General features: G+C 38.8%; 1 protein-coding gene and 1 gene segment (V, D, J or C); both read right to left on the reverse strand.

Annotated features, from left to right (window-relative positions):
* Positions 1 to 14,958, reverse strand: part of LOC141556155 (immunoglobulin lambda variable 9-49-like) — a 1,090,947-nt gene that overhangs the window by 450,404 nt on the left and 625,585 nt on the right.
* On the reverse strand, positions 4,328 to 6,462 carry LOC141556082 (uncharacterized). Its single transcript, XM_074289599.1, is given in 2 exon segments — positions 4,328 to 5,269; positions 5,271 to 6,462. Coding segments are annotated over 2 exon segments (1,248 nt in total). The 5' UTR covers positions 6,341 to 6,462; the 3' UTR covers positions 4,328 to 5,091.

Below are 14,958 nucleotides of genomic sequence, written 5' to 3' on the forward strand. Positions count from 1 at the left end.
ACTAATTGAGGAATGCTATTTTTATTTTCTTTCTTTGTTTCTTTCTTTTCTTTTACAGAATAACTAAAATGGAAATTTTTACATGATTCCACATGTATAAATAATATCTAAATGCTTATAAAGTCAAGGAGTGAGCAGCAACACAAAACTTTAAAAAGGATTTGTAATTTTAGCATGCAAATGGAAACAATAAAATGTTAAATGTTGACGGATTCACTGTTAAATATTTTAGGAAATAAAAATAATCTTAAACAATATAGTTAAAACACCTGCTAACCTATTCATAAGTGGTCTGATGTGTCTCTATGGTTCTGTAGTACAAAGGAAATAGAAGGAATATTTTAACACCAGATCAGAGTTTTGTGATTCTTTATACCTCACATAACTTTGCTCTACTGAAAAGTTAAGAAAAGAATACCTTGAAGGAGGAAGTTCATAAGAACCCAATAGGCCTGAGTTGCTACTACTAGAAATTAAAAATAAGAAAACCTTTTAGAGGACCCAATCTACATGATGTCTGAACCCACATTTGAACTCAGGTCTTGACTCCAGAGCTGATCCCTTATCCTCTGAACCAGCAGCAACCCAGCTAGTTCCTAGAAAAACTCATAATCTGACAATGTGAATTGTGTAAGGACTGTTTTTGAGATGCTTAATTCTGGATAGCAGATGCACTTCCCAGGTGCTAAGGGAAATTAATTTAGACTCTTGAGATATTCTGAAATGACTTATCACCACCTCCATCACAACCATCACCACAATTACCACCACAGCAACAGGAACTCAAATCAACAGAGAGTTATTCCTGACATCACTTTGAATAGTGTTATGTGTCCAACAAGTCAAGAAAAACATGGAATGTTGAAAAGGAATTAGATTTAAAAGAAAGTTTTTTAAAAGTTTTAAAACAAAGAGAGAAAAACTAGAATCTATGGATAGAAATTGCAGAGAGAAAAAAAGTAGATTCTTTGTAATGTAAAAATCTCCCCATCATTTGAGTAAGTAAAATAGGCTACCTTGGAATATATGAAGCTTTCTGTTCTTCTAGATCTTCAAGTGAAGGCTAAATAATAATTTATCAAGGAACTGATAATATCTCTGCTCTTTTCCAACTCTGACATTGTAAAATCTTCCTTCCCTCTCTTGATGAAGTAAATGACTTCTCATTTTGTCAAAAGACTCATGCATCCATTAAAAACAAATATATTACACCCCGGGGGTCATTTAAAATTATTTCTTTTATCATGAAGACTATAGGACATATGAGTCCCATTCCTTCCAGGAAAATGATTGAAGGTTTATAACTATTGTTTCCTTTGTGCATCAATTTGTATGCATATTTGTCTGTGCAGTATTTAGTGAAGATATCATTCTGGGCATGTAGTGCAAAGGTGTAGAAAACAGAGAAAAAATTGGCCCTCTTGAATTCTTTAGGGCACAATTAGCATCTTTCATCTTTCAAGTAGAGAGGAACAGGTTTGATCAATGGCCTTATGTAGCAACCCAGAATTGAGCTGGGAAAGGCTCATGGCTGGTGGCTGAGGTTAAAGTTTGCAATTTTGAAAGAATTTGCTGGTGGGAGAACTGAGTATTGAAAAGCTAATGAGAGATATGAGGCTTTTCTTGATTAGTGGATGAGTATGATGTCCTTTAGCATGGAAGCAGATCTAGGTCTGAATGTTCCAAGTTAATTGGGGCCGATCTCGTTGGACCCTTATTATCATGTCCCAGAAGTTTGTGGCTCCCTTGAATTTAAGAGCTGGGGATAGATTACACTGAACAAAACCAGGGTTCTGATTGAAATCCAATCTTATCTGTAGATCATGGAGTATTTATTAAGTGTCTTCCATGTGCCAGGCAACAAAGAAAATATGTATCTATATATTTGTCCTTTCTTCCCATTCCATTCTCTTTCCCTTTCTCTCTTTTTTTCTCTGTCTTCCCCCTCTCACTTTGTCCATCATTTGATTTTTTTAAGTCAAAAAGCAGCAATTAGCTGATGCATCCCAAATTTTGCTGATAATTTATTGGAAAGCATGGACAACATATTGGAAGGGAGAATCAAAAGCCTAAAGAACTTTGTGGGTTACAACAATGGGCAAGATCTTACAACATGAAATGTAATAGGAATAAAATGATGTCAAAATTATAATATAATTATTAGGTGGGAGAGGTATGGCTTGAAAATTGTCGAAAAAAAATCTATTTTAGTGGATCACAAGTTCAATATGAATCAACAATATAAGAAAGAAGTTCCAAATAGCTAATATGATCTTAAGGTCCATTAAAGTGAACACTAAATCCAGAATTAGGATTATGATGAATTTGTATACTGTATTCAGATCAAATTTCTGCGTGCTTTATTTTGTTTTTTTTTAATTAATTACTTTTCCATAAAAAATATGATTTCATTCCCATTAAGAAGAAAAAATGATCCCTTTTGTAAACATTGAGAGTCAAGCAACATAAACTCAAGTATTACCTATGGACAACAAAAAATGTTTCAGTTAAAACTCTGAATCTGTCAGTTCTTTGTGTATAAAGAGCAGTACTAGGTTTCATCATTAGTCTTATTTAATCATAGTTGATCAGTGAAATGATCACTGCTGCCAAAACTTTCTTTCTTTTAAATTTTTGAAAAAAAAGTTTTAATTTTATTATTGGGGTAAAATAAGGATTTCTGTAACATTGTATGTACAATATGATGGCAAAGATTTTATACTATATTGCTGTTGCATAAATTGTTGTCCTTGTTCTGAAGAGATCTAGATTTGGGGTACCTAAATGAATTTAGAGTTTACTTGAGGTCTGGTGGCAGGGTTGGAGTACAGGGTGTCAAATAGAGCTCTCCTGCAACCCCTTTGGATTTGGCGCTAGGATAAAGAATTTAATGAAATCTAATAGTGGCTCAAGAGTCCCCTATAAAGGAATTTATGGACCCGAAAACTTAAACTGATAAAATAAGTTTATTATGGCGTTTGAAGGTAAGATTATGGTCTAGTTAGTAAGAGGTGAATGTAGAGATCAGAAGGCATGAGGAACAAGATTCCAGTGGGCAGAGAGAGAGTCATTGGTGCCACACATGATGCTGGAATGTGTAGAACCTCTGCAAAGAGAGGACACTAGCTTGGCTCTTTTGTACTGAGAGATTTAGCTAAAGGGGCTCGTGAGTGGAGTCCCAAGTTGGTTCCTGGCTGGGTTTCATAGAGGGCTAGAATTTGCTTGGTATAGATTGAGAAACCTGAGAAGATGATTAGAATGGGGGCTGAGACAGGCCAAGTTGGCTCAGATCCCATGGGGGCTGGAATAGCCTGGATCTCCTATTGGAATTCAAAGGGGTACCTTTGAGCAGGATTTGTGGATCAAATGTCCTAGCTTCATGAATTGATAGTGCAATAGCTAGGAGGGGTTGGGAATCAGAAAGGAATAAATTAATCTGAAAGGACTAGTTTCTTAAAGGGACCACAACCTGGATTGGTTCTGCTTACATCCCTCTGCATCAGTTCATACAAATCTTTCCAGGTTCCTCAGAAACTTTTTCATTCATCATCTTTCATAGCACAACATTATTTTATCAGACTCATGTATCATAATTTGTCCAGGCATTCTCCTACTGATAGTGGTGCTACAATTTAGGAAGGACGTGAATATCTCAGAATCTGTCCAGCAGCCTGAAGAAAAGAAGAGGAGAGGTGGCTCTCTTGAGTTATTTGAAGAAGCAGCATGTGGAAGGGAAATTACAATTGTTTTATTTATCCATAGAGCTAAGAACCATAACCTATGCATGAAAATTGCTGAGAGGAAGAGTTTGATTCCTCTTAATGTAAAATTTCCTAATAATAAAAGCAAATATCAAAGTGGAATGAATTATGTCAAGAAGCAATGCTATGGCATATGAATGAATTGGAATAATGTCACAATTTGTTTGATTGACGATTTCTTTCCTATTCTCCTTTTGCCTTCAAACTCTCCCATTATCAGTTCTTTTCTTTTTCTTTTCTTTTTTTTATGAGTCCTTTCTTTTCATTGGCCAAAATATATGAGATTCAATTTCAGTTTTTGTCCTTGCAATGAGGGATTTAATGTATTTATTCAAGAATTGACTTATTTGATCTCTTTGTTGTCCAAGGAATTTCCTTTTTTTTAAAGGAAATTAATATATATGTGTGTGTGCATATATCTATCTATCTATCTATCTATCTATCTATCTATCTATATACATAGATAGATAGATAGATATACACACACACATATATATATCAGAAATGCTAATCAATTACTTCACAGATGACAACATAAATTAAATAATGATCAATTCAGACAGCACTGCAAAAGTTTATTTTAAATGGAAAATGAAATAGTGAAATGTTAAATATGTCAGTCAAGGGACAGATTGTAGAAACAGGAACACTTTTAAAGACTATGGTAAAAGTGTGTCAATATTCCAAAATTTCTGGCAGATAAAGCAGGTACCAATAGTATAAATTATTGCTCAAAAGCCATATACTAATAAAATGTAAAAAATAATAAATAGAATATCATTTATTAAATATATCAGTACATTACTACAATAAATACATCAATACATTTAATATATCAATTACAATTTTGAAATACATCAATGCATTAGAAATTAGACTAAAGAAGTTATAAAAACCAAATCAAATTCTGAAGGAAGACCATGGTACTCCATCCCCTCTTCTTTACAAGTATGGTGGACTCAGTGTGAAACAATATATACAATGTCAGTTTTTCCATGTGTGGGATTTGGAGGGGAACAAAAAAGCCCAGGTTGAGAAGTGCAGGTGACATGTTAACCAAAAGAGCCCCAATGAATTATTTTACAAAGATAGCTGTTTCTCCTAATGAGCTGCCAAAATCATAAAAATTACTGTTAACAGTGATGGTTGGTTCCGGTCTTAAATCTCTTTATTTCAACAAATGTTGTTTCTCTTTAGCATGAATTTTGTGATGGGTAATAAGGCTAGACCTCTTACTAATTACACTCATTATGTGCAAAGGATTTCTCTCTAGTATGAATTCCCTGATGATAAGTGAGATGGTGTCTCTTTGTAAGACTTCCCACATTCCTTACATACATGGTTTCTCTCCAGTGTGAGTTCTCTGATGTACAATAAGACATCTTCTCTCACTGAAGGCTTTTCCACATTCATTACATACAAAGGGTTTCTCTCCAGTGTGAGTTCTCTGATGTACAGTAAGGTGTCCTCTCTTACTGAAGGCTTTTCCACATTCATTACATACAGAGTTTCTCTCCAGTGTGAATCCTCTGATGTGTAGTAAGGCTACTTTTGTGGCTAAAGGTTTTTCCACATTCACTACATACAAAGGGTTTCTCTCCAGTATGAACTCTGTGATGATTAGTGAGACGGTATTTCTCACTAAAACCTTTCCCACATTCCTTGCATACAAATGGTTTCTCTCCAGTGTGAGTTCTCTGATGTACAGTAAGGCTTTTTTTGTGGCTAAAGGTTTTTCCACATTCACTACATACAAAGGGTTTCTCTCCAGTATGAACTCTGCGGTGAATAGTGAGATAGCTGCTCTGACTAAAACCTTTTCCACATTCCTTACATAGAAAGGGTTTCTCTCCAGTATGAACTCTTTGATGAGTAGTGAGATGGTATTTCTCACTAAAACCTTTCCCACATTCCTTACATACAAATGGTTTCTCTCCAGTGTGAGTTCTCTGATGTGCAATAAGGCACTGTCTCTGGGTGAAGACTTTTCCACATTCGTTACATTCAAAGGGTCTCTCTGCAGTATGAACTCTCTGATGATAAGTGAGGTGATATCTCTGAGTAAAAGCTTTCCCACATTGCTTGCACACAAATGGTTTCTCTCCAGTGTGAGTTCTCTGATGTGCAATAAGGCACTTTCTCTGGGTGAAGACTTTTCCACATTCGTAACATTCAAAGGGTCTCTTTGCAGTATGAACTCTCTGATGATAAGTGAGGTGATGTCTCTGAGTAAAAGCTTTCCCACATTGCTTGCACACAAAAGGTTTCTCTCCAATGTGAGTTCTCTGATGTTCAGTAAGGAAATCTTGATGAGACCCACTGGAATCTCTGCTCTTGGGACTTGATGTTCCTTCTTGCTCCTTCAACACACAGATCAGATCCAGTCTGGAAACAGGAATCCCCACAGAGAGCAGGTTCTGGTAGTTCTCCAGCATCACATTCCTGTGCAGGGCCCTCTGGGCAGGCTCCAGAAGCCTCCACCCCTCACTGGTGAAGTCCACAGTCACATCCTGGAAGGTCACGGGTTCCTGAGTTGGGGCCATGAGAAAGCCGGAAGTCACACCGTCCTTGGGCTCCATCTGTTGCCTGGGGATGAGCAGAGTCTCCACAGGTCTCAGGGCTTCTCCAGTGAACTCGCCACTCCTGTCAGTTGAGCTGCTGAGTGTAGGACTTCAGGTCCAGGGCCTTACTTGGGGGCCAAATATAGTGAGCCTCCAAATTGGGTCAAATAAATACACTCGGCTTTCTAGAGGCCCAAGCTGGGTGCCAAAGTGTAGTGTCCGGACTAGCTCTCTGGAGGATCTCCAGACCAGCCTTGGTCTTAGTGGAGGAGGGAGGGAGGCAGGAGAGCCACCAGGACAGTCCAAGATGAAGTGTCTCTTTGCAGTCTTCTCAGCCCTTAAATACCTCAGCATGATTACATCAGCACAGCACCCTGAGCAAGTGGTAACTAGGGCAGCAGTGCATCCCATAGCACATTAATTTAACACTTTTGTTAAGTATAAGTACCCTGATGTTTACATGTAAACAGAACACAGGTGGTTACTCCCTCATTGACTTCTCCTGAGAAGTGAGAACACCAAAGAGAGGTGGGAAGATAATCAGACATGGTCAGCAGGTTCTCTCTGAGCCAAAGGCTCTTATACCTTACCCAGAGTTCCCCCACTCTCTGAGGCCCTCTGCCAATCAACACAAACACAAGCAGATGAAAGGTCTGTTGGCATCAGCTTAGGGCGGGCTCCAGCCCTTGGAACCATCCACCTGGGACAAATCTAGTTGGAAGACCCCAAGTGTTTGGAGGGAACAGATGCTTCTCTTTCCCAGTCATCAAGAACCACAAGCTCCCAGGGAGCCAGGCAAGTCTCACCCCTGCCCTGAGACTGAGTCATCCCCCCAGTGTCCCTTGAGGAGGGGGGGGCTCAAGCACTGCCAGGGCTGCCAGCCACTGCCCCCTCCTGGCCTCACCAGGGAGACTCCGGGCCCAGGAAGAACCGCATCCCCGGGGCCTCTGGCTCCTTGCAGCCCAAACCTCCCCCGGGACCGGCAGGGCGGCAGCCTGTGGGGAGGGCTCAGCCACAGCCAGGGAAGCCCCGGGACAATGGGAAGCCCCACAGCCCGGCTCAGCCCCGGCCCCCGAGAGAGGCTGAGGTCACCTTGGCCTCTGGCCCTTCCCGCTGCCGGGACCCCGAGGTGTGCGGTCCCCCCCTTTCCCCACCCCCAGCAATGACCCTCCAAGGGGCTGGGCCAACGCTTCTTGGAGGAGGAGCCACGGGTACTTATAAGCGGTACTTATTAAACACCAAAAGTGGTTTATAAATATATGATTGGATCCTTCAAATAGGTTAGTACCTCTTTTCTGGAAAGCATTATAATCATTCCCACTTAAAAATTTAGTAAACGGGGGCATACAGAGAAAAAGTGACTTATGTAGGGCCCCATACCTATTATGACTTGCTAGTTTTAATTCAGGTCTTCCTGAATCAAGCTCAGAATTCTATCTCCTACACTTACTAATCTCCCCCAAGGAATCCTGGCTCTCCATCTTCCCCCAGTGAGCTTGTCCATTGACCCCGCCTGTGGGTCTCGAACTAGGGACACCTGGAGGCAGACATCAACCTGTAAGCAAAAAGCTAGTAAGGCTGCAACCTGGGAATGGGTGAAAGATACAAAGGAGGGAGACCACTCAGTGGGGTATAAAGCAGTTCTCGTTTATTATGGCAGAAAACTTAGTTTTTATAGAGTGGGTGAAGGCCGTTACACAATACACAATGTATAGAGGAAGGGAGGGGGCTGGGGTCTTGACGAGGTTCCTAAGTCCAGGTGTCAGTAATGGTGAATGATGTCAGCACATCCTGTGGTTAAGCACAGGACTAAGTCCTGTGGTTAATTTGTAATGCGTGAAGCCCCAGAGCCAGGGAATGGAGACAGATAAGGAAGAATGGTGTTGACACAGGTGCAGTTTATTAGCCCAGACCTTAGGGAATGGGCTCCTGGCAGTCCATTTATATGATCTCTAAAAGTATGAAGTCTAATGTGTGAACCATTGATCGAGCTCCTTTAAAAATGTAAACTCCTTTAAAGGTATGAACTCCTTTAAATGTGTGACGAAAATACATAAGTACCTTGTAAGAATCCTAACCAGGACACTGGTGGGATGACTTGTGGCCTAGGCTCAGAGCAGGGGTTTGACTTGCCTGGCTCCCTGGGAGCTTGTGGTTATTAATTATTGTGAAAGAGAAGGATCTGTGGGATGCAAACAGAAATTTCATCTATTTATAATTGTATTGATTTGTAGAGTGCCTCAGATAGTGGGAGAACTCTGGGTAAAGTAGAAGAGCCTTCAGCCCAGAGGGAACCTGCTGACAATGCCTGATTTAGTTTCCTACCTCCCTTTAGTGTTGTCACCTCTCCTGAGAAGTCAAGGAGAGAGTGACCACCTGTGTTCTATTGACATATCAAAAGCAGGGTACTTATACTTAACACATGTGTTAACACAGTGTGCTGTGAGGTGTACTACTGCCCTAGTTAACACTTGCTCAGTGTCCACACATATGAAAGAGTGTTCCAAATCACTACTGATCAGAGAAATGCAAATTAAGACAACTCTGAGATACCACTACACACCTGTCAGATTGGCTAAGATGACAGGAACAAATAATGATGAATGTTGGAGGGGGTGTGGGAAAACTGGGACACTGATGCATTGTTGGTGGAGTTGTAAAAGAATCCAAGCATTCTGGAGAGCAATCTGGAATTATACCCCAAAAGTTATCAAAATGTGTATACCCTTTGACCCAGCAGTGCTACTACTGGGCTAATATTCCAAGGAAATACTAAAGAAGGGAAAGGGACCTGTATGTGCCAAAATGTTTGTGGCAGACTTTTTGTAGTGGCTAGAAACTGGAAAATGGATGGATGTCTACCAATTGGAGAATGGTTGGGTAAATTATGGTATATGAAAGTTATAGAATGTTATTGTTCTGTAAGAAATGACCAACAGGATGAATTCAGAAAGGGCTGGAGAGACTTGCATGAACTGATGCTGAGGGAAATGAGCAGAACTAGGAGATCATCATACACTTCAACAATGCTACTGTATGAGGATGTATTCTGATGGCAGTGGAAATCTTCAACATAGAGAAGAGCTAATCCAGTTCCAATCGATCAATGATGGACAGAATCAGCTACACCCAGAGAAGGAACACTGGGAAATGAGTGTAAACTGTGAGCATTTTTTTTGTTTGTTTTTCTTCCCAGGTTATTTTTACTTTCTGAATCCAATTCTTCCTTTGCAGCAACAACAACAACAAAATTCGGTTCTGCACATATATGTATATATATATATATATATATATATATATATATATATATATATATGTTGTACCTAGGATATACTATAACATATTTAATATGTATGGGAATGCCTTCCATCTAGAGAAGGGGGTGGAGGGAAGTAGGAGAAAATTTGGAACAGAAGGGAGTGCAGGGGATAATGTTGTAAAAAATGTTACAATTATAAATTTAATTTAAAAAAAAAAAAAACACTTGCTCAGTGTGCTGTGCTGATGTAATCATGCTGAGGTATTTAAGGGCTGAGAAGACTGGAAAGAGACACTTCATCTTTGACCAAACTGGTGGCTGTCCTGCCTCCTTCACTCATCCACTAAGACCAAGGCCCGAGATCCTTCAAAGAGCTAGTCTGGACACTACATTTTGGCACCCAGCGTGGGCCTCTAGAAAACATAGTATATTTTGTCACCCCCATTTGGGGGCTCAAGAAAGCACACTATATTTGGTGCCCAGGTGAGACCCTGGACCTGAAGCCCTACACTCAGCAGCTGAAATGACAGGATTGGTGAGTTCAGTGGAGAACTCCCTCCGACCTGTGGAGACTCTGCTCATCCCCAGGCAGCAGATGGAGCCCAAGGAGGCTGTGACTTCTGGTTTTCTCATGACCCCCATTCAGGAACCAGTGACCTTCTGGGATGTGGCCATGGACTTTACTAGTGAGGAGTGGAGGGTCCTGGAGCCTGCCCAGAGGGCCCTGCACAGGAATGTGATGCTGGAGAACTACCAGAACCTGCTCTCTGTGGGGATTCCTGTTTCCAGACTGGATCTGATCTCTGTGTTGAAGGAGCAAGAAGGAGCCTCAAATCCCAAGAGCAGAGATTCCAGTGGGTCTCATCAAGATTTCCTTACAATACATCAGAGAACTCACACTGGAGAGAAACCCTTTATATGTAAGCAATGTGGGAAAGGATTTAGTCAGAGGAACAATCTCACTATTCATCAGAGAGTTCATACTGGAGAGAAACCCTTTGCATGTAATGAGTGTGGAAAGTTTAACCTTTAGTAGGAGGTTTAACCTTATTTCTCATCAGAAAATTCATACGAAAGAGAAACAGAATTTGTTGAAATAGAGAGATTTCAGACAGGAACCACCCCTTCACTGTTACCAGAGAATTCATAAGATTGGGGCAACTCAGTAGGAGAAAAATCTATTCTTCTTAAAATAATTCATTGTGGCTCTTCGTGGTTAACATGCCACCTGCACTTCTCAACCTGGGCCTTTTTCATCCCCTCCTAATCCAACACATGAAAAAACTCACATTTTCTGTATTGTTTCAAACTCAGTCCCCCATACTTATAAAGAAGAGGTTATGGAGTACCATGGTCTTCCCTCAGAATTTGATTTGGTTTTTATAATTTCTTTAGTCTTATTTCTAATGTACTGATGTATTTGAAAAATGTAGTTGATGTATCTAATGTATTGATGTATTTATTGTATTAATGTATTGATGTATTTAATAAATGATATTCTATTCATTATTTTTTTACATTTTATTAGTATATAGTTTTTGAGCAATAAATTGGTACCTATTGGTACCTGCTTTATCTGCATGCCAGAAATTTTGGAATATTGACACACTTTTATCATTGTCTTTAAAACTATTCCTGTTTCTACAATCTGTCCTTCCACTGACATATTTAACATTTCACTCTTTCAGTTTCTGTTTAAATCTAACTATTGCAGTGCTGTCTGAATTGATTATTATTTAACTTACAGTACCATCTGTGATGGAAAGTATTAGTATTTAAGCATTTCAAATATATACATATATGTATATGTATATATATATATGTATATATGTATAATATTCTTCTCTAAAATGTATTATTCTCTGGGAACATGTTTCTTGGGGGCCTTCTAGAGGCATCCAGTAATCACAAGTGCAGCCAGGGATTAAAATCCAAATCCTTTATTGTTTCCTTCCAAATTTTGTCTCTTTTCCTGGGGCCAGTTAGCTTTAATAGAGGCCTATCTCTGTCCTTGGTTCTCCTGCCACTATTCTTTTGCCTCTGCCAGCATCTGCCTCTAGCTCCCTCCAAATGTCTCTGAATCCAAAAGTTTGTACTTCAACCTCCAGCCACAAGAAAGGTGGAAGATGGAATGAATCTGTCTCAGCCTCAGAAAGTTTCTAGTGCCCTTGTTCTTTCTGGCCCTGACAGCTCCTCCTTTTATGTTCCACAGAGTACACAGCAATCATTATATCACTAGGAAGCTATTATTTATTGTAGGATTAAGTCAGTGCTAAACTAGATTTAACCACTGAGTCCTCAATTCTACTTAGAACATTGTTTCAAGTTCTGGCCCAAAATATATGTGTGTGTGTGTGTGTGTGTGTGTGTGTGTGTGTGTGTGTGTGTATAGATATAGATATACATATATAGATATAGATATACAATTTCCTTTAAAAAAAAAAAAAAGGAAATTCCTTGGATCGCAAGGAGATCAAATCAGTCAATTCTTGAATAAATACTTCAGACTACATTAGAAGGACAAAAACTGAAATTGAATCTCATATATTTTGACCAATGAAAAGAAGGATTCATTGGAAAAGAACTGATGAGAGATTGAAGAGAAAAGGAGAATAGAATGGAAGAAGAGAAGATGGACATTTAGTGAATGGACATTCAGAAGCAGCAAACATGAGTTTGTATAGTCTTCAAAAGGGGGTCAAAGCTAGAAGGACCCTACACTCATCATGCACTCATCAAGAGTGTTACATGACTGAATAAACAAGAAAAGCATGTCAGGTTCTGTGCTAATCACCAGGGATACAAGTGGAGTGGAGTCAAAAAAGGACAAAGACAATATCTGCCCTCAAGGAGCTTACAATCAAATTAGGGAAGACAACAGGAAAACAAATATAGACAAAGCAAGCTAATTCCAGGATAAATAAAAAGAAAATTGTCAGAGAAAAGGCATTAGAATTAAAAGAGTTGGAGAAGGCTCCCATAGATTTTAGTTAAAACTTAAAGGATGCCAAGGTAGTAAGTGGACAGAGTTGAGGAGGCAGAGCATTCCAGGTATGGGGGATCATGAGAAGGAATGCTTGGATTTCAGTGATGACATGTTTTGTTCATGAAACAGGAGTCTAGTACCACTGGACTAAAGAGTACACTGTGGGTAGTGAAATATAAAATATAAATATAAATATATATATATATATATATATATATATATATATATAATATAAAATATAAAAACACTGGAAGGGATTTGAAGGAGTTTGAAAAACTAACAGGATTTTATATTTGATCCTAGAAGCAACAGGGAGTCACTGTCATATGTTGAGTGAGAGATGAGAGGTTATTGGACATGATTGGACCAGTGCTTTAGGAAAATTATTTAAATGATTGAATAGAGGATTGATTGGAGGAGGGAAAGACCCATCAGCAAGCTATTGCAATAATGTAGGTATGAAATTAGTATGACAGTCAGAGGAAAGAAGATGATTTATTGGAGAAATGTTACAAAGGCAAAATCAAGAGAATATAACAACAGATTTGTTGTGGGGGAATGGCTGCTTCTACAATAATTCATAATATTAGTTCAATTTTGGACACATTGAATTTAAAATGTCTATTGCACCTCTAATTCCAACCCCTATATATTCCTTACAGAGTCTTTCTTCCGCCAATGAAGACCCATGTCTGCTTCCTAGATCAAATTTGTTGATCTGCTGTTGCTTGCTGTGTCATTTTTTCAGTCAAACACCACACTATCACATGCATTAGCTGAGACTTGAAGGAAGTTAGGAATTCAATGAAGGTAATAGTAAAAGAATAAATTCCAGATTATGCTCAAAAAGTTAGCAAAATGTGCATACCCTTTGACCCGGCAGTGTTACTACTGGGCTTGTATCCCAAAGAGATCTTTAAGAAGGGAAAGGGACCTGCATGTGGAAGAATGTTTGTGGCAGTCCTGTTTGTGGTGGCCAGAAACTGGAAACTGCGCGGATTCCCATCAACTGGAGAATGGCTGAATACATTGTGGTATATGAATATCATGCAATATTATTGTTCTTTAAGAAATGATTGACAGGATGGTTTCAGAAAGGCCTGGAGAGACTTACATGAACTGATGCTGAGTGAAATGAGTAGGACCAGGAGATCGTTGTATACTTCAACAACAATATTGTATGATGATCAATTCTGATGGATCTGGCCATTTTCAACAATGAGATGAACTAAATCAGTTCCAGTAGAGCACTAAAGAACTGAACCAGCTACACCCAGCAAAAGAACTCTGGGAGTTGACTAGGAACCACTACATAGAATTCCCAATCGCTCTATTTTTGTCCGCCTGCATTTTGGATTTCTTTCACAGGCTAATTGTACACTATCTCAAAGTCCGATACTGTTTGGACATGTATACATATATTGTATTTAATTTATATTTTAACATATTTAACATCTGCCATCTAGGGGGGCGAGGAGGGGAAAAATTAGAAAAAAAGATTTGGCAATTGTCAGTGCTGTAAAATCACTCATGCATATATCTGGTAAATAAAAACTATTAAAAAAAATAAAATTTAATTAAAAAAAAAAAAAGAACAAATTCCAGGCATGCAGTCAGCATATGGAATGTCAAGTGTAGGGGGCAGGCAGATCCAGAAAGGAGAGCAGGTGAAAAGAAACAATATGCTATAAACCTGGAAGGGTAAACATGAAGAGAACGGATAAGAATTAAAATGTCAAGATAAGTCTATTTCTTCATCAATTTTCTAAGACCCATTATTTAAATCTGATTTTATTTTTGTGGCAAGTGTTTTGTAATTTTTCTCATATAATTCCTGACTTTTCTTTGGTAGATGGATTCCCAAATATTTTATACTCTCAACATTTGTTTGGAATGGAATTTCTCTTTGTATCTCTTGCTGTTGCATTTTGTTAGTGATATATAAAAATGCCGAGGATTTATGTGGATTTATTTTGTATCCTGCCACTTTGCTGAAATTTTGAATTATTTCTAGTAGCTTTTTAGCAGAGTCTTTGGGGTTCTCTAAGTATACCATCATGTCATCTGCAAAAAGTGATAGTTTAATTTCCTCATTTCCTACTCTAATTCCTTGAATCTCTTTCTCGGCTCTTATTGCCGAGGCTAGCGTTTCTAGTACTATATTGAATAGTAATGGTGATAGTGGGCAACCTTGTTTCACTCCTGATCTTACTGGGAAAGGTTGCAGTTTATTTCTATTGCATATTATGCTTACTGACGGTCTTAAATATATACTCCTGATTATTCTAAGGAATAATCCATTTATTCCTATACTCTCAAGAGTTTTTAGTAGGAATGGATGTTGGATTTTGTCAAATGCTTTTTCTGCATCTATTGAGATGATCATATGGT

The sequence above is a fragment of the Sminthopsis crassicaudata genome, chromosome 1, assembly GCF_048593235.1.
Source record: "Sminthopsis crassicaudata isolate SCR6 chromosome 1, ASM4859323v1, whole genome shotgun sequence".
Taxonomy (NCBI): Eukaryota; Metazoa; Chordata; class Mammalia; order Dasyuromorphia; family Dasyuridae; genus Sminthopsis; species Sminthopsis crassicaudata.